Here is a 27,638-nt window from a genome sequence, read left to right as displayed (position 1 = left end):
TAATTATACATTAAAAGGCCACTTCATCGGGCATGAAGGAAAAAAATATTTAAATACAGCTATTTGGTCTTACTCATAGACTCATAGACTTTAAGGTCAGAAGGGACCATTTTGATCATCTAGTCTGACCCCCTGCACAATGCAGGCCACAGAATCTCACCCACCCACTGCTAGAATAATCCTCTCACCTATATCTCAGATATTGAAGTCCTTGAAACGATGGTTCAAAGACCCCAAGATGTAGAGAATCCTCCCGCTAGTGACCCGTGCCCCATGCTCTTGTGACAATGAGTGCATAAATCAACTGGTTAATAAAACATTTAAATTAAAGCAACAAAACACAACAAAGAGAGCGAAGCAATAATCTTCTGGTGTATGCTTCAGGCACACATTCAACAGTTGCCTTCTAATTCCCACATTGGTGTGGTTTAGTGCTGGACATGTATGGGTTTTTAATGTTACATTTAAAAAAAATCCCTTCAAACAATAAAGTTTGTTTTTAGGTTGGTGAGGATACCCTAAAACCTACCATTCTGAACAAGAATGGTTCACAATAGAAATATAAGAGAATTTAGTAGGGAAAATAGTACATCACCATTTCTTAGCTTATCTTCTATAGATATATTGTTAATGTTCTAGTTTTGTGAGGTCCCCTGCACAAACTGAAGTTTTAATCATCCAATACAACTAATAATTATGTCATTTACATTGTGACAGAAAAATATACACCTTTGATAAGGAGCTTACAATGTATAAGCCCAATACAGCACATGCACACAAGTAACTTTACTCAGATGAACAATGGAAAGGATTCTCACATGCATGTTTGAAGGAACAAACAAAAACAATCTGTGGCTTGGAATAACAGTGCAATTATATGAATGAGGGTGTAGCAAATAAGGGGGAATTTTTGTGCAATGCATTCTTGCGGTGCACAGAGGAACAATGGTTTCCCTTTGAAATGCTCTTCTGGTGATGCTCTAACAAGGGATTCAAAAAAAAAAATTATTGCTTCCCTTAGAGCCTGGCCATAAGTGGCAAGGCTGTTCCTAGCAGAACATGTTGCTGATTTAAAGCTCTCAATCTAGATTGTACGTAATATTATGACCTGAAAGAAACCCCTTTTGTGGAACAGAAGTGTGTGTGAACACAACAAAAGGGAAGAGGCAGCTGTCATGGAGAGAAGAACTGTGTGTGAAGCAGAAATAGATTAGGTATAAATAACTAGACCAGGGAAGAAGCATATTGTTCTGTGGGAGAAAAATGGAGACACAGAAAGGGTTCTGAGGTGTCTTTGCACTTTTCATTCCTTTCCCTTCATTTATTTTTTATCGAATGTATTCAACATTATAGGATTTTTTTTTGTTTAAAAGTTTCATATGCAGAACTATTGTGACATCACAAGCCAATCAGAATGTGACTTTTCATAAACAGTAACAAAAGCAATACTCTATTATAATTCACAGAAATTTACCCTATTTCTGGTAGGATGCTTCTGGTCATTAATGGAGACCATGGATAAGAAAATCAGAAAGGACACAATATAAATATTAGGTATAAAAGCTGTTAAAATTACAGGAAATATATAGATTTTTTTTTTTTGCAAAAGCACGAGTACTTCATTTATTCACTGCATTTATAAAATATTTTCAAATAAACTATTTTATATTTAAGAGACAGTACTGTAAAAATTATTATTGTAACTGGACACATTACAGGATTTGAGATCACCCATTTTATGCAAAGTGATTGTGAAAGATACAAATTGTTCTGATATTAGATCCCTTCTACAAAATAAAAAGAATTAAGCCAAATTAATAAAAGACCTCAACTCAACTAAATTATTTGGAATAAATACTATTTCACTTCATTCAAGGCAAAAAATAATTCTCTGTATTTTTAGAAAAAAAAATTTGAAATGTTATTTCATCAAACATTGTGTTTTGATACAAAACACAGTAATATCTAAATCTTTTATGTGACCATTATACAAAGAATGGGACAGATGAAATTCCATTGATTTCAACTGCTGACCAATGGTATTAAACCAATTTTCACTACCTGGAGATGTGTGCCAATATATTTCACTAATGCATACACATTCAGATGTCCTACAGGTAGAAACCATTTAGATGAAGCTCTGTCAAACTGTATGATCATAATGGATTTTTTAAATCTAATTTCTCTGAACAACATATAATGACATATCCATACTATACATACAGATATTTAGTTTTACAAATAAGTACACTTCAAGGGTCTGTATGACGATACTATTGTCATAGGGTATGTCTACACTACCCTCCTAGTTCGAACTAGGAGGGTAATGTAGGCATACCGCACTTGCAAATGAAGCCCGGGATTTGACTTTCCTGGGCTTCATTTGCATAAACTGGGTGCCGCCATTTTTAAATCCCCGCTCGTTCGAACCCCGTGGTTCGTGAAACATCCTTGTGGAATGAGGAGTAACGGTAGTTCAGACTAGGAAGCCTAGTCCGAACTACCTAGTTTGTGCCGCATGTAGCCGTGCGGCACGGGGTTCGAACGAGCAGGGATTTTAAAATGGCGGCACCCAGTTTATGCAAATGAAGCCCGGGAAATTCAAATCCCGGGCTTCATTTGCAAGTGCAGTACGCCTACATTACCCCGCTAGTTCGAACTAGCGGGGTAGTGTAGACATACCCATACAGAGTGGCACTTTATTCCATAAGTAGGCCTGATGATTTATGTGAGGTTATTTGAAGCGCTAAGTACATTTCAATGTAAATAAGGGTATCAAAAGATGGTCCCCAAAATACTGAGTTATATCTAACCACAGTACTTAAAGTACTCCTTGTATTCCACTGAAGACATTAGTACAGCACTCATATTAATCATTACATCTCTAGTAATAGTTTGCAGGATCTAGTACATAAATGATGTTTTATAACTACTTTCGTTTTTTCAATAGTACTAATGTTCAAGGTCCTTATTCTGGTATGAAAAAATTAGTAAAAATATTCTCAAAGATAAAGCTGCCAGAGCTCTACATTTATCCTTTTCCATGATTTGTTCTAAACCTGGCATCTGGTGGTAAAAGAATAAGTAAATAAATGTAAATATCGTAATACCCAAAAGTTTGAATACCAGAGTTCTAGGGCATTCTTCTCAACTTGTTGTGTAGGACTTTACTGTTAATGGGAACTGCATCCCTAATGTGCACATAATTTTACTGACAATTATCAGTATTATATTCAGATATTTTTTCTTTGTGTTTTTAAACAGAATGTATTTATTATGATTTTATTTTTTCTGAGTGGAGAATTATGGCAAACCAAACAGTCTGCACAAATTACACTACCACTATCACAAGAAATATATATATATATTATGAATAAGAGAGACGGATGCACAAAAAGTCCATGTTTTGTTGCAGAGCTGACTTTGTATCAGTGAGAAAATACAGACATTTAGAAAAGAAAGCATTACCTTAATATCAAAAGTTCCTTGTTGGCCCACTCGGTTGTAATATTCCAATTGTTCTTTAACAGGAGATACCCACAATATCAGCTGACTTAACTGTTGTTCAAACTGGGTGAAATTATTTAGCAGATGCTCAATTTCTTTTTCTTTCTCTGGTAGATCTTTGGATACCTTAAAATACCAGAAATGTGATTTGAGAGAGAAAAAATAAGCTATGTGTAGCAACATAATAGTACATTTTTTAAGTATTAAGAGACAATAAATCGTAAGTACACATTAAATAAATGTGCATATTGAAAGACTGTACTAAACAGTAGCATATATTTACCATAGCACTCCTCCTTGAAAACAACTAATGTCACATTTCTCATGTTTTCACTTATTCAGATGAACATTTACTGCTGTGTGCTACATAAAGGAAGACTTTTTTCTCAGGAGGAGAAAACTGCTATAGTATACAACGTTTTACTTGCAATATAACATTTTAATAATGAATACAGATGCACATAAAAAGAAATATTATAATGGGAACACACACACACACACACACACACACACACACACACACACACACACACACACAATTACTTGTGCCTCCTGCCTGAGTTTTACTTGTTCAGTTTTTAGGCAAAGCCTCAGGCAGATTCATATTTATTCCCAACCATTCTCCTATTCTCAGCAGCATCAGAAAGTAAGAGCACTAGATGGTACAGCATTAGTCTGCAGCATAGAAGTGCTTGAAATGTAGACAAGAGTAAGATGGAAATAAAAAAAGAAAATAAAAAAATATCATGAAGTTTTCTTCTTTCCGGTAACTTTTAAGCCAGTATGGTGCTCAAGTTCTATTAAAATATGGCGATTAATCATTAAACTTGGACAAAAAAAATGCATCTACTCTGCCGTTTAAGAAAAGCATTCTCCCCTGCGGCCATTGTTTTTAAGAGCAGGCTTTTATTGGAATTCCTCTTTTAAAAGTAGCAAAATGAGGGAAGCATCTGATAACAACAACAATAAAAATGTAAATTCTAGTAACACTATATTAATGGAAGCACTATTATGCTATTGGCTGACTACAACAGTTTTACTGATGCGTATGACCTACTAAGCTCTCATCTCTGTTATTTACAGAACACAATAATCTAACTCCATTAGAGGCCAGAATACAATAAAGGTTTCTATGACAAACACAGCTGAGATAAAAGTAAGAAAATATGAATCTCATGACATGGAACTTTTACTTTGTTTTTCCAAATAATATTCAATTTGAAAATATCAATTGGACTAAATCAAAGGAATAACACTTTTATATATAGTTTATTTTAGAATTTCAATAGGTTTTTGTTATTCATACTATTACCCCAATAAGTTAAACAATTTTCACTATTACTATTTTTAATTCATAATCTAACACAGTGGTTCACAACCTGCAGCACAATCAGCACACAGCTTCATCCCAGGTAGATTACGGTTAGTATACCTATTCTTGCGGGAGTAGCTCACATAACACACAGAGAACTGCAGATAAGGCCCACATTGGTAAATAGACTGATAACCACTGCTCTAATATCTAATAAAACTGACCACTGAGTCAAATCCCTTTTTGTTTTCTCCTAAACTGGTTAAACATAATAAAATCACTTCCACTCATAATACAGTATATGCCCAGAGGTGAAGGAATACAATTAAATATGCATTAATTTCCCTTGCATTTTAATTCAATATCTATGCAGTCCTTGGCCTAATTTCACAGAAGATTGGCTTCATCTTTCTTACATCATTTGAATCTGAAATGTTAACTGGCAGTGTTTAGCAACAGTAACATAAACAAGTTCAATAAAGATATTATTTTTGAATGTAAACAGGTAATGAGAGACAGAGGTCCACTGTGTAAAACAGAGCCTACTCCTGAACGTTTGACACAATAATTTCAAATCACCATTTAGCAGTGGTGTTAAGGAGAAAGAAGATATTATTTTATAATTTTCATTTTCAAAAAGAAGAGTATAATTTTCTTAGCCAATATAAGCTTCTGACCCCTCACATTCACCTCATTTAAAAACCTAGAGATTCAGACATAAAATTACAAAAATGTCACAGCACACTATTAATGAAAAATTGTTTCCTCTCTCATGTTCTCCATATACTTATATAAAAAATAAATACATTTGAATATAAATACAGCCTCTCTCCGAGTTACGAACGATTTATGGACCAAACACTTTGCTGTAACTCGATCCGTTCGTAACTCGGATCCCATTGAGTTACACGTGACCACGCTGTTCGTAAGCGCGTGTCGCGTTCATAGCTTGGGGACCGCATTTACAACTACTCCATGGGAGCTTTGGTCGTAAGTGCGAATGGTCATAACTCAACCGTTCACAACTTGGGGAGCGACTTTATTGTACTTATATTTCAATGTATAGTTGACAGAGCAGCATGAACAAGTTGCGTAAAATGTTAGTTTATACTGATTTCACTAGTGCTTTTCATGTAGCCTGTTGTAAAATTAGGAAAAAGTCTAGATGGTTAGGTCTAGATGGTTTGATGGTTTGGAAAACATCTGTGTATAGGGCTGCCAACTTTCTAGTTGCAGAAAACCAGGCACCCTTTGCCCTGAATCACCCCTTCTCCAATGTCCCACCCCATTCACTCCATTCCCCTTCCCTCTGTCCCATGCTGTCCTCCACTCTTGCATACTTGTTTTCCCCCACCCTCCCTCCCTCGGGCTGGGGCAAGGGGTTGCAGTGTGAGAGAGTAAGGACTCTAGCTGGCGGTGTGGGCTCTGGGGTGAGCCAGAGATGAGCGGTTTGCAGTGGAGGAGGGGGCTCCAGGACTACCACAAGGAGAGAGGACTATGTCCTCACAGAAGCACCTGGGCTGAGTGGTGGTGATGGGCTTCAGGGCTGAGGAAGCATGATAGGCATTCCTCCAATACCCTGGCAGATCTGGAGCCATGGCCAGCTGATCCTCATGCAGCAGGTCTAGGTCTAAGCTGCCCTGGTAGCTGTATGGGTGGGGCTGAGCCACTCAGCCATGGGAGGAGTCAGACTGCCCCAGCTAGATTTGGGCTGGGAGAGAGGAACCCCAGACATGGCAGGTTCAGGCTATCAATGGCTTCAGGTGGTCCCTCCCCCGGAATGGCAGGTTGGAGAAGAGGCCAGACTAGATTAGACCTTTGGATAGGGTGGCCCTCCCAAGGCTGTGGTAGGACTTTAGATGGGTTCCTGGAGCTCCTGCATGGCACTAAAAAGCCAACTGTGTGACTGCACAACTTACAGGGAACTCCAAGGTTAGGTTCCTGACAATCTCAGTTGCAGGCAGTATAAGTAAACCCCCCTCAGCCTCCTAGAACAGAGATTCAAGTTATAGAAATCAAGAATATTGGAGGGGAGGGGATGGCTACATGTTCTCTAGAGCCTGAACTTAACTCAGAAGGCATTCTCCTAACTTCTTGAAATTTCTTACCCCAGGTCCTTTTCTTACTGTTTTCAACCAAGTTGATTAAGATCCCCCAATCATTCCTCCCCACATACCCAACCAGGCTGTTGGTGGTTCATTCTCACAGGCTGAAGGAATAACTAACTGGTGGCTAAATTACATCTCAGATATAGTTTCAAAAGTTCACTTGATGTTTCTTGTATTCCTTGATGTTTTTGTATTTTCTTGCAGCCTCTCAAATAATTTATTTGCATTTTGTTCAGCATTTTGTTCAAAATGGGTATCTACTATGAGCCATGCAATACTCAATTTACATATAGCCAGAGAGACCACATCTCTGTCCCCTTCTTCCCTTCCTGCATGTGACAGGAATAAATGGATAAAATTTTGGTGACCTACTGACCTAGTGAACATAGTTTTAGCACTTTAATATGTAATTCCTTTACATATTTTCTATATAAACACATCTCAAAATGATTATGATAACGCGCATGACTCAGATTTTCTTTAAAGAATCCTAGAATACTAGAATCATAGGGCTGGAAGAGACCTCAGGAGATCATCAAGTACACCTCCGGCCCAAAGCAGGACCAACCCCAACTAAATCAACCCAGCCAAGGTTTTATCAAGCTGGGACTTAAAAACCTCTAGGAATGGAGATGCCATCACCTCCCTTGGTAACCCAATTCAGTACTTCACCACCCTCCTAGTAAAATAGTTTTTCCTAATATTCAATCTAGACCACCCCCTCGGGCATTTTGAGACCGTTGCGCCTTGTTCTGCCATCTGTCACTACTGAGAACAGCCTTTCCCTATTATTTTCTGAACCCTCCTTCAGGTAGGTAAAGGCTGCTATCAACTTTCCTCTCTCTCTTGTCTTCTGTAGACTAAACAAGTCTGAATCTCTCAGTCTCTCTTCATAGGTCATGTGCTCCAGACCCCTAATCATTTTGGTTGCTCTCCTCTGGACTTGCTCCAATGTGTCCACATCCTTTCTGTAATGGGGGGAGGGAAGAATTGGACACCAGAGGTGGCCTCACCAGTGCCAAATAAAGGGGAATAATCACATCTCTAGATCTGCTGGACATCACGCAGTTGATCACTACCCGTTGAGCCTGACAATCTAGTCAGCTTTTTATCTACCTTACAGTCCATTTATTCAATCCATACTTCCTTAACCTGCTGGAAAGACAACTGTGGGAGACCATATCAAAAGCTTTGCTTTTTTAGAAGAGGTTTGGAACTTATTCAATGCATTATTTTTGCCACAGCAAACTGACACTAACATTAAGATGGATTAAAAGATAACATTTCTTGATGGATCAGTATGTAGTTACTAGACCCAGGGGATTCTTGTAACTCCTATATACTGCCATGACCTCTTCCCGCTGATATCAAGAAGCCCTGGGATTGAACTCTGTTCATCACAAAGTTGAATCCTGAGCTAAATACTGTAGCATAGGAATGGGATTATCTTTTTAAGTAGAAAAAAGTTGTAAAATGATGTATTTTGAAAAAAATGAAAAGGTGTATATGTAATCATGAAATATTTTAAGGAGTCTTCTACAGACATACAATTTCATGTCAACTACAGTAATTTACCATGCAAAGAAACAAAAAAGTAATTCTGAAAAGATAAGTTAACTTCTTGGATGACATCTTAAAAAACACCCAAGATTATTCTATCAATTCCTAAACCTAGGGCATGTGATTTATTATTCAACATAAAGAAACAAAGATAAGGACTCCAGTAACAGTAATCTTAAAAGTACCTGAGTAGCAAATTTTGATGAAACCCCTGTAAGATGCAAGAAAGGTGTTTTCTCACTGCTGAGAGGAGACTTAGGCTAGACTATTACAAAGTGAAAGCAATAGAAAAGGTTTGGAACCCATTCAATATATTTTTTCCCACAGCAAGCTGACACCAACAAGAATAAGTCTGATCAGCTGGATGAAATTAAAAGTACTTCTGCCAGCTGATTGAGTAATGGAGGCAAACAAGCTAACTAGTTTTGAGATAGAGTTTGATAAATTTATTAAGGGTGTTATGTGATGAGGTTTTCTGAGATAGCAGGGGACTTGATTCAATGACTAGGAGGTGTCTTCTAATCCTATGTCCAATATTAGTAGGCTGCTAAAATCCAACCGTATTACTCCCTGTGAATATGTATTAATATCCTGAAACTCTGGCTTGGCTGGCAGCAACTCAGTAGAACACAGAAAGGTACACCTTTGTCTGACTCCAAAGAAAAGTGGACCTGACAGAAAGATGGATTAAAGAAAGACTCTGATTTTAATATCAAAGAATCTTTGAAGTTTTGGCTGTGTGTGTCAAAATATTAATTGTAAAACACTGCATACTTCTGAAATCTGTTATTTTAATTGAAGAATTAAGTTAGACTCATTGGAACCTTAAGTAATGAAATAATTGAAAAGATTTAAGCTCTAAATTGGCAAACAGTATAGGATGCTAATTTTATATACACTGATCCAGGTTTTCACAAGATGTTCATTACTGTTGTAGTCTTAAAATACATACAATTTTTCAGTTATTTAATTTTACATCACTAAATAGTCACATTTTTAGTAGCTTCATTAACAATTTAAAAAGCAGCAAAGAAGTAATTAACAACTTGGGTATATTAAAATTGTCTGAAAAGTTTGAATAAAATAACAACAGCTCAAAGTTGGAATCTTTATACATATATTTTCATGTATTCCCTCCTTATAAAACCATAAGTAATTCCAAAGCCTGTTTCCAACTGCAAGTCTTAGATGATCTTTTTTCCCTTATGAGGAGCTTAACTGTCCCTACATCAGGTCCCTCTCCTTCCTTTTTCTTTTATGTATAACTACTCACACTATTGTGCACTGAAACTTTTAGCAATGATTTTTTTTCTTTTTTTGCTGATTGTTCAGCTCAATGACACTGGTCTGTACACTTCATACTGAGATGAAAGCAATGTGGAATGCAAAATCAGTGCCATAGTCAAAGGCAGACAAGGTAGTTACAAAGTAGAGCAGATATCACTGAAGTTGCAGTGTAGGTAGTTAGGCCGGAGTAATATTGGAAGTGAAAAACAAGTGAAAAAGTGTAGCAGGTCTACAAGAAAACAGTTTAACCTAAGATTACTAATACTCTTTCTAATTGTATGGTTATTTCATGGAATTATTAAAGCACAGGGTATAGTTATGTACATTAATTATGCATTTCCATATCAACATATTTGGCTTTCTTTTAGGTATGGCCTTAATTCAGAATTTCCTGGGTTTGTAATGCCTAATGATCATTTTACTCTTAAAGTACTCATTTATACTTATTGAGCTTTTAGTGCACTTCAAATTTTGGTAATAAGAAGTTAGTTTTGGAATGATTCACCTGGCTCTCAAAAACCCTCCCCATCAGTTCATATTTTTTCCTTTATTTTCAAAGATAATTTATTAGTAGCCACAGCATGTCTTACTACAAATATGATTATGTTAGTAATATTACTGTACAAAGTTGTCAAAAGTTATTTACAAATATAAACAAAAGGGGACAAAACAGTTCCAATTAAATGTGGATTCACTGACGTGAGTTTTTACTGCACATTCTTTTATCTTAGTTTTGAACAGAGAGAAAAGAGGTTCTAACTAAAATGGTATCATGTGACATAATAGTATAGTGGCAAAGTCCACTCTTTCACAGAGAGGTTTGGCCATGGCAGGTGCTGATTTAATTAAAAAATAAAAGAATTATTTTTTAAAATTTTTGGATTACTTAAAACACAGTAGTTGCATCTTGCAACAAAATACTAATTTAATGCAATGGGGTGGGGCATTATCTGCCCATTCCCTCTCACATTGCAGGTATTTAAATAGGTTAGGTTGGAAGTTACAGAAAGCATACCACGGCCATGTCTACAATAGGAAACTATTTTGAAATTACTAAATTTGACACAGGAACTCCCAATTTAAAAAATTCAAACTAGCATGTCCTCACTATGGGAAAGCATCAAAATTAGTCCAAGGTAGGCTCTGTTAATGTGGATGCTCTACCTCAGACTTAGAGCTTCAGGAAGCACTCTGGGGAACTGGAGGAGGCCTCCTGGAGGCCAATAATTTTGAATTAACGGCACCAGAGCATCCACACCAACATAATTTGGAAATAAATATTTTGGAATTAGCATTACTCCTCATGAATAGCAGGAATTCAGTTAGAATTTCTGTGGCCTGTTATTTCAAAATAACGGGCTTAATAGTGTGGACGCGCCACTTATAAACTCAAATTTGGTGGCATTATTTCAGAATGAAGTCCTAGTGTAGACCAGAGACATATGTTCAATAAGTTGTGACATATCCTTGTTTGTCTAATCTCCAGGATTCAGCTGAGTCCTGAGTTCATTCATTCTCTCCACCTTCCACAAGGGGAGCAGCAAGGTGGATGGACCTCAATGTGAAAGTTTTAAGGTCTCTTTTTTTCCTTATGGATATCCTATTAATGACATGGGGGTCTCTTTTACCACTGGGAGCTGGTCCTTTACATTTTATCTGCAGTAAACTCTGGCCAAAACTTGTGGCAGATGAACTGTCCTGTATTTTTACTTCCTAAGATTGAAATTCCTGCATCCATTTCACCTAAGCATTTCAATGCTGCGAGGAAGCTGAAAAATCCTCTAGACCTCTACCAATTTGGCTCAATGAAAAAACAATCCTGAGCTATAAGGAGGAAGAGGGCCAGGCAGCAGTCATGATGAGATGTCACCCAGATGACCAGGAGTATTTTACTCTGACTTGGGGCATGAGAGCAAACTGAATTCTCAATTCCTTTTCCTCCCACCTGGCTGGTCAATGGGAGACAGAGAAATTTCTCCCACAACTCTAGGAACATTCTGATGTCTTCTTTGAGACAAGGGGGCTCAAATCGAATATCTCTAGGCACGAGCTCTCCTTGTGACAGACACAGCACATTACTGTAATAATTGTTGTACAAACTATACTTTGTGAGGTATCATTTGAAAACATTTGCTGGTCAATAGTGTCCTGATAACATATGTGTGGAAAAACTGTATGTGAAGTTGTATAATTTTTCTATATGATGCTGTTAGTATATGTTACAAACCACAGCTTCACCTAAGCAGAAGTTGGCAAACAGATCTTTTCTAAACAAATAAATGTATACTCTAATTTGCATGTAAGCAGTAAACAGAATCATCCTACAGGAAGGGGAGACAAAGGAAGTTCAAAGAGGTGAAAAAACCCAACAGGGAATATTTTTCTCTGTCTCCTGAATCTCAGCAAGAAATGTTTTCCAGGAGGGAGACAAAGGAGGGATAAATACCCCAGGCAATACCATTTTTCTTTCCCCTGCCTATCACATTTACTGCATGTGAAGTGACAAAGGAAACTTTGCTGGATTCTGAGAAAAGGGATGCTAACCTAACAAGTTTGGTCAGCAAGCATCTGGTGGGAAAATTTTCTTGAATCTATTAGAGTTTGTTAAGTTTGGCACCAGTAGGCATGTGTCAGGGACAGGTGCTATATAATTACGGCTAGTAAGAGCCAAGGTCTGGCTGCTGTGAACACAGAGGAATAGCTGGGAGCAACTTGCACGCTAGAAGCTGTTTGTGAGCTTTCCAGGCTGGAGGCTACAAAAACAAAATATTGCAAAGGGCACCCAAGGTTATAGGGCTGGGGTAACATAGCAACTTACTGGTCAATTAGCTGTGTCATCCCTACTCTCTAACCTGGCATGCAAGGTATGTCATAATGGTACCAACATTGTCAGCTGTCTCCAGCTACACTGGAATATCTCTGCTCTCTGAAAACATTGGATTTGTCCCTCAGCCCCTCATAAGTGCACTTGAAAACTATTAGCATCTTTCACACACCCCGGGGGATTGCTTTACAGTGGTATGTCAAACTCCCCTCTCTTTTTTTTCCAGAAGTTAGATGTTCCTCTGCTTGTAAAAGCAAATTCTTCCTACCTCACCAAAATAGGGCGCTTTGCCATATGATACTTTGTCACATTTTCCACCATGATCTGATGGAAAATATCAGCAATATAGCACAGTATGACTTAATATAATCCCACACACCCAATATCTGAAACACCCACACAGACTCTTGTACCCTCCATGCAGAATTAGTATAGAGCAGTTCACTGGTTATGTTCATGCCAGTCCCCTGTTGACAGTTGGAAACAGCTCCCCACTGCTCATGGAAATATGTAACAAACAACATGAAGGTTCAACTGTGGTCTCATTGACATTGATGACAAAGTTCCAAATAAAACAAATGGGAGCAGGACTGATCCCCTGAATCAGAAACAAGTGTTCAATTGAACTTTGCTTCACTTGTAACTCTATGGACATAGTAAACTATTCCTCTGAGATTTCATTTTCTGAGGTTGAACATTTAAGCATTTTGTCATTTTACATAGATGAATTAGAGAAATTCTGAGAAACTAGTTGTAGTAGAGTGAATAAGGCTCTACATTCCTCGTATGTTCAGTAGTTTTTCATGTCAAATACCCGTGCACCCTTCATATTCGTATGGCTGTTAGCACCACTTCTTATAAATCATTTGAGCTGAAATTTTCCATACTGGAAGTCTGCCATTATATTAGAATAGAATAGAATTTTCAGACAAAATGATTAAGCCTTTTTCAGAGTAAGAATAGAAAAATATGTTGCTGACACTCACTGAAATGAATAGGCATCAGGTTTAAAACAAACATAAGTAAGTATTTCTTCACACAATGCACAAGCAGCCTCTGGAACTTGTTGCCAGAGGATTATGTGAAAGCCAAAAGTGTTACTGGCTTTATAAACAGAATTAGCTAAATTCATAGAGGACAGGTCCATCAGTGACTAACAGCCAGGATGCTCAGGGACATAACACTATGCTCTGGGTGTCGCTAGACCATTGACAACCAGATGCTGGCACTGGACAACAGGGGATAGAGCATTTGATAACTTGCCCTGTTCTAGTCATTTCCTCTGAAGCATTTGGCACTAGCCACAGGATACTGGTATAGACGGTCTACTGGTCAGCTCCAATATGGCCATTCCTGAGTTTTTATTTTCTTAAGCTAATCAGTGATATGCTAAACTTTCCCTCAATTAAAAAAACACAATCAACAAATGAACAAAATAACTTTTTCTGTGTCTGGTAAGACACAAAAAATGGATTTTGTCAAATGGAATTGTGTACATGTTACCAAGGACAGAATTCGGACCTCAGATACAGTGAGTTCAATTTAAAATAATAAATAGTATGCACAGTACTTAATAATAAAATGCATATACTGATGTCAATACTGCCAGCTTTGACAATAGCTGATATAGGATTTAGTATTTTGTCTATTAAAAATACCAGACATGTTTATATTCCTTCTGTGTTCATTTATATATGTCTATCAAACCCAGGACTTGTTTAAATTTTGTTCATTTTGTTATTGCTTCAGGATAATTCCTCCTGTGCCTTCTGGCATCTTTCTACTGAACTAGTATAAATAGCCCCAGGATAATTTCTCTTGCATATACCCCTAATCCTTGGTCTCACATACTTCTTGAACACAGTAGGATGCAGGGCTGCTACTAGCAAACCAGATTCTTGCACCAGATATGAACTAGCTGCGGAGTTTCTTTCATAGACACATACTAGAGATATCCCCCATAAAATCCTTTAAAGAACTTCCAGGAATAGTGTAGCTACACACAAAAAAGCAGTAAATGTTGTGAACATCTATAAGTCTCATTAATCCTCAATTGCTGGTACAACTTTTTGGAGCTATGGTTAATGTGTGTCTGACGGAATGTTTTTTTTCCTTTCTCCCACTGAAAATTAAAGCAATAAAAAAAGCTTGGCTACTCAGAATCTTGACCGTCACACTGAAATATTTCACACATATAAAATGGTTACATTTCAAAACATATTTATGTGTACAGTTTATTAACTATAAAAAGATAACATTTTGTTTTTGTTTAATGGATATGGACAATTCTGTTAAATATCCACTCGGAATGATATAAAAGGGTCTCCTTTTTAAGGCAAGTTACTATACAGAAATTTTTACAAACAAGAAGTCCCTTTCTTTAGCTATCTGAATAACTCTTTGTAGGCTAACCATTATGTCTCAATATTACTGAAGAACATGTAACTGTATCCTTAAATGATGCAATTCTGGCAAACTTGATGGAGCACAAATTTGAATAAAAACATTGTAATATTCTTGCTAGGTATTATTAGTCCAAAAAATTGTTGAACTTCAGCAAGCATATGAAATTTATAGAGACATTATAGATGAAACAACATAATACAGCACATTAGTTTTATTTTACTGTTTAAACATTGAGGCACAGATGGGAGTTTGAATGTCATGCGACAGTTAATTTTCTGAGATATTTGGCTGCACAATAGGCAGTATCTAATTCTCAAAGATACACATAATATGTAATAAATACAATAATATACTATGGTTGTCACTTCAGAAGATAAGCATAGGAAATATTTTCTTGTTACAGGGGATGGATTTAACCATGAAATAATCTGATATATAGAATCTTTACAATAACACTAGCACATTCTGTGGGTGTCGACAGTCAATGCTTGTAAACAGATATACATAGCAGAAACTAGGAGCACTTTCCCTTTTGTCCCCTTCCTCCCACTTTAGCTAAGTGATGTTTGCAGGGAAAAAGATAGATGAGAGTGAGACAGGAGGAGATGTTTCCATCAGTTGCTCTGCAGCCAGCCTGTAACAGAACTGGAATCAAAGCAAGCTTTGTGAAACAGGAGTTAACGTTTTCTGTCCCTAGCCCAAAATGGAGAAATTGTTCCTTACTTATGCTCCTACTTTGAGAAGAATGTATTCCTGTTTTTCAGGCCATTTTGACAATCCCAACAGGTCCTGGCATTTTACTTTAATACACCAGGTAGAATGTATTTTTATAAATTAACCACTGCATTTCTTTTTTCCTGCATGAGTATTGAACAGCCTGTCTTGGGAAGAGATATTTACAGGAAACTAAACATTTCATTTTTCCTTTCAGAATTAGATCAACTGCAAATTATTAACATACTTTTTTTTTTTTGCTATAAATATCATTCTTACTTTTAGGACTATTCTTTGGCAAGTAATCCATAAAAGAAACTATCTTTTCCAGTATCAGAGGGGTAACCATGTTAGTCTGAATCTGCAAAGGCAGCAAGGAGTCCTGTGGCATCTTACAGACTAACTGAAGTGTTGGAGCATAAGCTTTCGTGGGCAAGCTTTGGGTCTTTGCCCATGAAAGCTTATGCTCCAACACTTCGGTTAGTCTATAAGGTGACACGGGACTCCTCGCCACTATCTTTTCCAGTTTCCTCATGGAGTTTTCAGGTAGAAAGTTATATCCTTCCTTGAACTGGAAACAAGACTATTACTGGAGACCAATACAAATTTATTCATGCTAGGGGCCTATTATTTCCACCTGGCCACACATGCATTGATGATTCTTGAGCACCTTTAGTCAGATGAATCAGGGCAATAGAAATAATAGTATACGGAGGACACAGGAAAAGACATACTGCTACTCCCTATTAATCATGTACTAATTAACTGGTGGGAGGCAGCAGCACACACAATTCATGCTAATAAAAAAGCTGAGGTTAATTTTGTCAGTTTTAACTAAATGTTATGTACATTTCCTGTGATAATTCTAGTACCCGACCCTGCACCACTAAAATCAATGAAAGCTTTGCCAGTGGCCTCAGAGGGTATAAGATCAAGCACTTAGTATTCATGAAGTAAGGGAAAAACAGACACATAAAACCAGGCAAAGTGACTTCACAGATCTTAAGGTCAGAAGGGATAACTAGATTACCCAGACAAGACCACCTGTAATATCACAGAACATTAAAGTTCTCTCAGTGACCCCTACGTGGAACGTTATAAAATATGTTTGACTAAAGCATACATTTGTGTTCAACGAAACCATTTCTTCCAGAAAGTAGTTAATCATCTTCATTGTTAAAAATGTGTGCCTTACATCTAATTTGAATTCATCTGGTTTCAGCTTCCACGTATTGGGTGTTGCCATGCCATTTTCTGCTAGGTTAAAGAGCCTTTTAGTATGAAAGTATATATTCCCTGCAATCAAGTCACCTCTCAGTGTTCTTTTCGATACACTCAACAGATTCAGCTCTTGAAATATTTCACTGTAAGGCATTTTTCCCAGCTCTTTCATAATTTTTGCAGGTCTTTTGTACACTGACCAGTTTTTCCACATTCATTTTAAAATGAAGATGCTAGAACTTCATTCAGTATTCCAGTACTGTTTCACTGATGCCATATACAAAGGCAAAATCATCTCCCTGATCCTACTAACTATTCCACTATTTATACATCCAATGATTACATTAGCACTTTTTTCCTCGGCATCACAGGAAACAGACGTTCAGTTGTTTCTCCACTATGACTACTAAATCTTAACTTACTGGGTAAGCTACCAACTAATGTCTATAGCATCATACATGGCCTACAATCCTCTGGTTTCTTTTCAGAAACTATCAAATAATTTGTATTGTACTGTAAGAGAGTGCTCTTTGTAAACCTGATGTGTATATGAATAGTAGAAGATGAAACATATAGTATACTGTAATGCGAGGGACCCAAGCACACCTTAATTTTCACAACTGAAGAGTTACAAATTATTGTTGCTTCACACCCTTAGCAACAGTTTGTGTATTTGTTTGCATTTCTTTTTCTACTTATCTATGTGATTTATCACTATGCAAATGTTTATACGTCAGCTTATGTTTTGAAATTCTGGTCAATCACACCATACATGCTGATCTCTATAATAGGTAGCTAGTTGAAGAAATAGCCAATATTATAACATGCTATGAAGTGCAAATTTCAATCTATACTTAACTGTGAAGCCGCAACTAATTCCTCCATAATAGTACTATGATAATTGCATACATAGACAGTTCACCTCATACCACCAGTTCAAGAAATCACGTTATCTGTGTAGACTCACCTTCCTCTAGAGCATGTATAAAAGGATAATTCAGAATGGAGGAGGGGGAATGTAATTTTAATACATCATTTCTTCATAAAAACAGTCAATATGAACAAGAGTTTCTTATAAGTTCAGTTAAGGTTGTCATTTAGTTAATTAACTTAACCATTTTCATTAACAAACTCAATATTGACTTTAAAATGAAGTCAACTTACTTTTCATTTAAACAATGAATATTTATGAAGCACACTGTCAATGACAAATTTTGAATTAAGATGACATTACTGGAGGACAAGGAAAAGCAGACTACTAAAAATACGTATAATAGGTCATCATTTGTAGCATATTTAGTGTTTCAGATTCTCAGAGAAACTTCTTAAGATATGACCTTGGCACACAATTATTTTTGTAACCACTTAACCATGAATTTGTAATATTCCCAATTTTCAATTTTTATTAAAAAGTGATTTTTTTCTATTGGTGAAAAAGACTAAAAAAATCCCTAAGGCCAATTCATCAAACATCATGTTTGGTACTTCAACTGGCAACTTAGCTTTCTGGAGAAAAAGGTGTAATCAAACCCTTAAGACTATGGATTTGTTTAATGCGAGGTATTGCAACTATATATTCCATAATCATTAGAACATCTATGAGTTTCTTTATATTTAAAATGTAAAACTATTTTTTCATGCAGCTGTTTTGTGGGATATTTTAGGTCCATCCAAAATGTTTCAGTCGGATTGCATAGAAGAACTTAAGTAAGTTATTCTAATTACAAACTAAGAGTGAAAATCTATAAATATACAGACCCAATTTTACATGAGTAAGCCTGCTGAGATCAATGGGACTAAAACATGTAAACTTACTCATATACACGTTTGTTTATAGGATATAAGCCTAAAACATTAAATGTGAATATGCAGTCACCCACTTTTTATAGGGCCAAACCATCTACCGCGCCATTTCACAACCACTATTTTGCTAATAAGCATTGTTCCCCCTGCAACTGCGTGACAGAAAAGAATACTAGAAAAGAATACTATAACAGATACATTTTAACTATTAGATCCTTAGAATCATAGAATCCTAGGGCTAGAAGAGAGCTCAGGAGGTCATTGAGTCCAGCCCCCTTCCCAAAGCAGGACCAACCCCAACTAAATCATCCCAGCCAGGGCTTTGTCAAGCCAAGACTTAAAAACCTCTAGGGATGGAGATTCCACCACCTCTGTAGGTAATCCCTTCCAGTACTTCACCACACTCCTTGTGAAATAGTTTTTCCTAATATCCAACCTAGACCTCTCCCACTGAAACTTGAGACCATTGCTCCTTGTTCTGCCATCTGTCTCTACTGAGAACAGCCTATCTCCATCCTCTTTAGTACCTCCCATCAAAAAGCTGAAGGCTGATATCAAATCTCCCCTCACTCTACTCTTCTGCAAACTAAATAAACCCAAATCCCTCAGCCTCTCCTTGTAGGTCATGTGTTCCAGCCCCCTAATCATTTTGGTTGTCCTCTGCTGGACCTTCTCCAATGCATCTATATCCTTTCTGTAGTATCCTTCTCCAGGTATGTTTAAGCTTAGTTGAAGTAGTAGTGTCTATAGTTTTCAAAAGTGCCTAATTTACTTGTGAACTATATTGTAATCCCAAGTAATATCTTTTGGTACCATATTGTAAATATACAGCTCTATTTTTGCCTGTGTAGGCCCACTGACACCATCTTGGTTTTATGTCACTGTGGGCTAAGGATTGTGTACAGTTCCAGGGAGACGGATCCCACAGCTTCTCCAGAAGCTAAGACTAGTGTGAGTGTGTGCACGTGTATGTGTAGAAAGGTACCTCCCTTGAGTCAAGATGAGCATCCCACAGATTCAAATAAAGGGTTTTGAGTTTATGCTGACTTGAGATCTTCTTTCTGATCAAGCAAATGGACAGAAACCCTTTAACCTATTAGGGTTACTTGTGGTAAGATAACCATCCCCCATAATCGTAACACACAACTGGCTACATGATTCATTTTACAAACATCAGGGATTCAAGATGTTGGATTAAACCATTCAAATGGTCTGTTGCTGTACTGACAAGTCTATATTCTTTCATTATAATGTTTAAGTACAACACGGAAAAGTAAATGCCAATTCATCAAAGCACTCCTCCTTAACAGAAGCTTTGTAGTCGCTCTTGAGACAACTGACATATGCTGCCATGCCCTGGCAAGAGAACAAAGCTTGAAAAAGCTATTCATAATGCATTATGTATATATTAAAACAAAACACCACACTCATTTTTCTATATTGTTGGGAAATAAGTATGCTGAGCAGCAGTTTTAGTAAACTGGGTTGCTCATACAGATTAGCACTCAATTGCGAATTTTTCCCAGTCATTCCCAACATCAGGGCAATACAGGATAAGGAAGAGAACTGGCACCATGTAATCTCTAGATGGAGAAGGCGGCCAACTCAGGTATCCCCCACTCCCGTAGAGATAAGTAACCGCTATCTCTCCATGGGCACTGTGGTGGAGAATGATTTTGCAGGGACCTCTCAGGGAAGAAATCAGAAAGGAACACCATCTACCGGAAGGCATGGGATGCATAGTCCTAGGGATGGGGGATCCACAACCACCACCCCCAAAAGAAGAAGACGGGTGGTGGTGGTTGGGGATTCCCCCCTAAGAGGGACTGAGTCATTCATTTGCTGTCCAGACCTACAATCTTGAGAAGTGTGCTGCTTACCGGGAGCTCGCATTCAGGATGTGATCAAGAGTCTTCCCAAAGTGATTAAACCTTCAGATAACTACCCCTTCCTGCTTCTCCACGTGTGAACTAATGATACAGCCAAGAATGACTTGTCACTGCAGATTATGTAGTGCTGGGAAGAAGGATCAAGGAATTTGAAGTACAAGTGGTGTTCTCATCCATCCTTCTGGTTGAAGGAAAAGGTCTGGGTAGGGATTATCGAATTGAGGAAGTAAATGCATGGTTTCGCAGGTGGTGTCGGAGAGAGGGCTTTGGTTTCTTCAACCATGGGACTCTGTTCCAGGCACAAGGATTGTTAGGAAGAGATGGGATCCACTTAACCAAGAGAGGAAAGAGCATCTTCATGGGCAGGCTTGCAAACCTAGTGAGGACAGCTTTAAACTAGGTTCACTGGGGGATGGTGACCAAAGCCCTGAGGTACGTGAAGAAGTCAGACACCGGGAAGATTCACAAGGAGGAATGAACAACATAGGAGGATCCCTGATTCGGATGGAGAAGGTAGGACGATCATCTGGTTATCTAAAGTGTTCGTACACAAATGCGAGAAGCCTGGGAAACAAACAGGAAGAATTAGAAGCCCTGGCCCAGTCAAAGAACTATGATTTGATTGGACTAATGGAGACTTGGTGGGATGACTCGCGTGACTGGAGCACTGTCATGGAAGGGTATAAACTGTTCAGGAAGAAAAGGCGGGGGAGAAAAGGAGGAGGAGTGGCATTGTATGTAAGAGAGCAGTATGATTGCTCAGAGCTCCAGTATTTAGAGGGAGAAAAGACTGTTGAGAGTCAATGGGTTAAGTTTAGAGGTGGAAGCAACAGGGGTGATGTTGTGGTTGGTGTCTGTTATAGACCACCAGATCAGGTGGATGAGGTAGACAAGGCTTTCTTTAGACAACAGAAAGAAGCTTCCAGATCGCAGGCCCTGGTTCTCATGGGCGACTTTAATCACCCTGACATCTGTTGGGAGACCAATTCAGCAGTATACAGACAATCCAGGAAGTTTATGAAGAATGTTGGGGATAACTTCTTCGTACAAGTGCTGAAGGAACCGACCAGGAGCCGCGTGCAGCTTGACCAGCTGCTCACAAACAGTGAGGAACTAGTAGGGGAAGTAGAGGTGGGTGACAACCTGGGAAGAAGTGATCATGAGATGGTAGATTTCAGGATCCTGACCAAAGGAAGAAAGGAGAGTAGCAAAAGACACACCCTGGACTTCAGAAGAGCAGACTTTCAGTCCCTCAGAGAACTGATGGGCAGGATTCCATGGGATGTTTACATGAAGGGGAAAGGAATCCAGGACAGCTGACAGTATATTAAAGAAGCCTTATTAAAGGCACAGGAAGAAACCATCCTGATGTGCAGCAAGAAAAATAAATATTATAGGCGACCAGATTGGCTTACCGGGGACATCCATGGTGAGCTTAAACACAAAAGGAAGCTTACAAGAAGTGGAAACTTGGACAGATGACTAGGGAGGAGTATAAATATATTGCTAAAAAATGCAGGGGAGTTATCAAGAAGGTGAAAGCGCAATAGGAGCTGCAGCTAGCAAGGGATGTGAAGTATAACAAGAAAGGTTTCTACAGGCATGTTAGCAATAAGAGGGTGATCAGAGAGGGTGTGGGGCCCTTACTGGATGAGGGAAGTAACCTAGTGACAGATGATGTAGGAAAAGATGAAGTACCCAATGCTTTCTTTGCATCTGTCTTCATGGACAACATCAGCTCCCAGACAAATGCACTAAGAAATGCAGAATGAGAAGGAGGTGGACAGCCCTTGGTGTGGAAAGAACAAGCTAGGAACTATTTAGAAAAGCTAAACATACACAAATCAACGGACCCAGATTTAATGCATCCAAGAGTACTGAGGGAGTTGGCAAATGTCATTGTGGAGCCTTTGGCCATTATCTTTGAAAACTCGTGGAGATTGGGAGAGATCCCAGACGACTGGAAAAAGGCAAATATAGTGCCCATCTTTTAAAAAGGGGAAGAAGGACAATCCAGGGAACAACAGACCAGTCAGCATTACCTCAGTCCCTGGAAAATTCATGGAGGGGATCCTCAAGGAATCCATTTTGAGGCACTTGGAAGAGGGAAAAGTGATCAAGAATAGTCAACAGGGGTTCTCAAAGGGCCAGTCATGCCTGACCAATCTGATTAGCTTCTATGATGAGGTAACTGATTCTGTGGATATGGAAAAGTCAGTGGATGTGATATACCTTAACTTTAGCAAAGCTTTTGATATGGTCTCCCACAATATTCTTGACAGCAAGTTAAGGGAGTATTGAAATGGATAAATGGACTGTAAGATGGATAGAAAGCTGGCTAGATTGTCGGGCCCAACGGGTAGCAATCAATGGCTCGATGTCAGGTTGGCTTTCAGCTTCTAGCGGAGTGCCCCAAGGATCTGTTCTTGTACTGGTTTTGTTCAACATCTTTATTAATAACCTGGCTGAATAGTTGGATTGCACCCTCAGCAATTTCACAGATGACACTAAGCTAGAGGGAGAGGTAGATAAGATAGAGGGCAGGCATAGGGTCCAGAGTGACCAGGACAGATTAGAGGATTGGGCCAAAAGAAATCTGATGAGGTTCTACAAGGACAAGTGTAGAGTCCTGCACTTAGGACAGAAGAATCGCAAGCATTTTTACAGGTTGGGGACTGAATGGCTAAGTAGCACTTCTGTAGAAAAGGACCTGGGGATTACAGTGGATGAGAAGCCGGATAGGAGTTAATAGTGTGCCCTTGTAGCCAGGAAGGCTAATGGCACATTAGGGTGCATTAGGAGGAGCATTGCCAGCAGATCCAGAGAAGTGATTATTCCCCTTTATTCAGCTCTGGTGAGGCCTCACTAGAGAATGAATGTGGATGCAGTGGAGAGGGTCCAGCAGAGGGCGACCAAAATTATTAGGGGCTGAAGAGCATGACCTATGAGGAGAGACTGAGGGATTTGGGTTTGTTCAGTCTGCAGAAGAGAAGAGTGAGGGGAAATTTGATAGCAACATTCAACTTCCTGAAGGTCGGTTGCAAAGAGGATGGAGAGAGGCCATTCACAGTAGTGACGGATGGCAGAACAAAGAGCAATGGTCTCAAATTACAGTGGGAGAGGTCTAGGTTGGATATTAGGAAAAACTATTTCACTAGGAGGGTGGTGAAGCACTGGAATGGGTTACCTAGGGAGGTGGTGGAATCTCCATCCCTACAGGTGTTTAAGTCTTGGCTTGACAAAGCCCTGGCTTGGTTGATTTAGTTGGGATTGGTTTTGCCTTGGGCAGGGGGCTGGAGTTGATGACCGTCTGAGGTCTCTTCCAGCTCTATGATTCTACTGCCTGCCTTTCTCCAGCGGCCTGCACTGCCACAGGCTGTCCCAGGCTCTGTCCCTCCTCTGCCGTGGGCTGCAGGACACTGGCTCTGGCTGGTCGGGCAGCCAGAGGATGCCGAGGGCTCAGGTTCTAGTCCCAGCCCTTATCCCGCTGCCATGGACTCCCGAGGGCTGAAGCTTGGGCTCCAGCCCCATGGTAGCTCACTGGCTCTGGCCCCACGTCTGCATATTGTCCGGGACTCCAGCCCCAGCCTGCACTTCCAGCCTGATCCTGAACTTCTGGGAGCTGTCACGACTTGGCCCCCATTCCGCAGGCTGTCAAGGGCTGCTGCTGTCCCCAGCCCCAGTGCTGTGGGCTTCTGGATGCTGCCACCAGCCCCAGCCCCATCTCACTGCTTTAGCCCAGTCCCTCCTGGATTGCCCTCCTGCCGCTAGGTTACCAGGGTTCTCTGATCTAGGAACATCCATGGATGTTGCTAGACTAGAGAATTCCAGTTCTGGGAAGTGCAAGCTGTATTTTATATTAAAATACTCAATATACTTAATTAAGGGGAAGATATTGCGTCTCAGAACCAAACATGTCACTTATTGGGTAATGAAAAAGAAAACTTTATTCTCAATTTAAAGCCTTTACAAAATTTTAGAGTATTTTGGAAGGCAATGCATTCATGTTATAATATGGATTTGTTTTGTTATATTTTTTGTAGTCATCATAGCTGGAGATTCTATAGGAATATGCCCTCATTACAGAAAATGAAGGGTGCACGCAGACACATATACGGACACACACTACAAATCAACCAGAATTTTTTTCTAGTTATGTTTCTGTTAGGATTCTTTGACTTTGGTTAAGGAAAGAACACCTGCTACTGCATCTTTATTTAGAAACAAATCCAGGATATAATGAAATCCTAGCAACAAAGTAAATGAAGAAAAGACAAAGTAAGGTCATCCCAGATTTCACTCAACATACCCACTATAATCCATTTAGTGAGGTACCAAGGGCAAAGGATCAAACTATGATATTGTGAAACAGAAAGAAGCCATGCAGTTATCTTTCTTCCACTCCATTACGTTATTGATACTGTGCAACTTATTTTCTTTAATCCTTTCATTACTTTGAGGTTTAATGTGAAGCACACAGAATGGCAATGTGACCCCGTGGACATGTATCATGAATGTGCATTCCAGTTGTCAGGGGTCAGACCAGTATTGGCCTGCTTCCCTGCCAATTTCACTGCTAGGCAACCAATAGCTCCAGCTATACTATCTTCCAGCTATTTGATTAATCTCAGTGACTGACTAGCTGCAGGGCCAGCAGCCTGGTTTATAAGCCCAGAAACAACTGGATGCGTGTTCTCCTTCCCTATATCTATGTTGGGCCCTGCCCCTAGCTCTAATCCTGCTTCAGTCCCAGCCCTGTTTGGGCTTCTGACTCAGAGGTTTGACCCTTTGCTCTGTTCAGGACCCTCTTCTTCTGAATTCATCTGTAACCAGTAGTCCACATTCTTGCTCCAATCAGGAGTCCCAACCACACACAACTCACTTGCTCACACCAGTGAAACAGAACCAATCCCTTGTTAATTATCCTGAGCACTATGGGTATATGTCTTGAAAACACAATAGACCAAACAATTTATATTTTCTTTATTTCAGGTAGAAGTTAAAACATTCTGAAATATATAAATATCAAAATCTAGCTAGTGACTAAGTTGAAGCAAAAGAAAACCACTGATATTTGTTGTAAGGAAAAAAATTGCCTTAGTGGAGGAGGAAGAAGTTTTGAAAGCATAAGAGAAATAAAACAATGACAGATGTAGGTATCTTTAAGGGAACAATAAGGGTGCTATTAAGGAATTGTCATGCCTGACACCAATCAGAGAAGCGAAGTTTACTCTTTCCAGGCCTGAACATAGAATAGAATTGCCAGGCACCCGGATTTTTTAACAGAACACACAATCACAAAGGATCCTTATCAGCTCTGTTGGCATCACCAACCAGGCCGTTAAAAGTCTGATGGGAGAATCAGTGGAGGCCCAAAGCTAAGGCAGGCTCACTGCTTGTCAGGCTCCATGCAGCACCCAGAAGTGGCTGCTGTGTTCCTGTGATCCTTAGGCACAGGGGGATCTCTGGACACCCAACTTGGCAGGCTCCATTGGCCAGAAACTGCAACCAGGAAGAGCTGCATGGGTGGTGCCTGCTGGTGTGAAGGCAGCAGCATGCAGAGATTCCCTGGATGCAAATATAACCAGGATCCACATGGATTTCCCAAACACTTTCCAGGAGCCAAAGTAAGTGCTGCCAAGAATCGGAGCCCCTCAGACCTTTGCCTCTTTCAGCCCCTCCTGCACTCCAAATACCTCATTCCCATCTCCACCCTGGAGTCCACTCTCCCAGCTGGATCACTCACACTTTCCTGCATCTCTGTCCCAGGCCTTTCCCGCACCCCTAACATCTCATCCCCAGCTTCACACCAATGCCCACACCTGCCCACCAAATGCCTCAGCCCAACACTCTGCGCCAGCCTAGAGAAAGTGAGTGAAAGTAGGGGACAACAAGTGATAGAGGGAGGAGAAATGGAGCTGGGGAGAAGCCTGGGAGAAGGGGTGGAACAGGAGAGCCATGGAAGGAGCAGAGCACGGTGTGTGTGATTAGAAAGTTGGCAACCCTAATGTAGGATCAAAGGGGATGGGATAATAAACAATGAAAGGACCCTAGGCCTAGAAAAAGAAGGGAGGCTATGTACATTGACAGCAGTTGCTATGGAGATGGGAAGTTCTGCCAGACACAGAAAGCCTACTGTAGCAAGGTGGCCTCAATAGAACTTACCAATGCTGGCAAGGGAAAAGCTAAGGTATAGGTAAGAGTAAATATGAGTTTAGGCATTTATTATTTTAACCTTTGTATCAGAATACCATATATCTTTGGGTGAACAAATAAATAACGCTTTGTTTTGAAGATGATCTTGAGTCATTTTAAGCAGACACTGTCAGGCTCTCAAACAAAAAGAGGGCTGGTGACCAATTCAGCTTTTCAGGTTAATATAATTAGTATACATGGAGAGAGCTGTGGCCCAGAGAGCCAGATTAAGAGTGGTAGAATTGCATGGTTTCATCCAGATGTAGATTATAAAAACATGAATGCATCTTTGGAGACAAAAAGACTAAATTGGGCTCGAAGTACAACTCTGCTGGTTCTTTGTGCTCATGGAAGGATGCTGTCAGCAAGAGGAATTGTCAGCACATCCATTTGAGAAGAATGTCATTGAAAGAGAATGGACTATAACAAATGCCAAAGGGAAGAGGGAAAATACACTGGACAAATTTCCCTGGTTTCTAAAGAGTCAGTTGGGTTAGAGTCAGTAGATGTGCCTGTCATGATCATGAGGGTTAGCCAGCAGCCTGGGGACTAAAGGGTTAACTACACCTCGCCAGGTGGAGTGACCAATAGGAATGTAGGTAGGAATTTCAAACTGGGACAAAGGAATTTTGGTTTTTCCCTTTTTTTGTTCTGAGCGTTCCCTCCAGCTTCTGAGGGAGACAGACATGTCTCTATCTTCAAGGAACAATTCTTCACTTTCTATAAGTAGGGTAAAATTTAGATAAACCCATTAGGTTTTATTGTTTTATGGTTTGGGTATGGGATCTGCTGTCTGTGCACTTTTTAAACAA

At 39.3% G+C, this 27,638-nt stretch overlaps 1 protein-coding gene across 12 annotated transcripts in view; it reads right to left on the bottom strand.

The window, feature by feature from the left end:
• Nucleotides 1-27,638, bottom strand: part of DMD (dystrophin) — a 2,135,104-nt gene that overhangs the window by 704,458 nt on the left and 1,403,008 nt on the right. For all 12 annotated transcript variants that reach the window (XM_075916549.2, XM_089775838.1, XM_075916586.2 and 9 more), the window contains one exon: nucleotides 3,469-3,633. In XM_075916549.2, coding sequence (XP_075772664.2) covers nucleotides 3,469-3,633 — 165 coding nt within the window. The remainder of the gene's footprint in view (nucleotides 1-3,468; nucleotides 3,634-27,638) is intronic.

Source organism: Pelodiscus sinensis, chromosome 1 (assembly GCF_052426305.1).
Source record: "Pelodiscus sinensis isolate ZL-2025 chromosome 1, ASM5242630v1, whole genome shotgun sequence".
NCBI classification, from domain to species: domain Eukaryota; kingdom Metazoa; phylum Chordata; order Testudines; family Trionychidae; genus Pelodiscus; species Pelodiscus sinensis.
The sequence above is the reverse complement of the archived record's forward strand: the minus strand, read 5'-3'. Positions and strand labels throughout refer to the sequence as shown.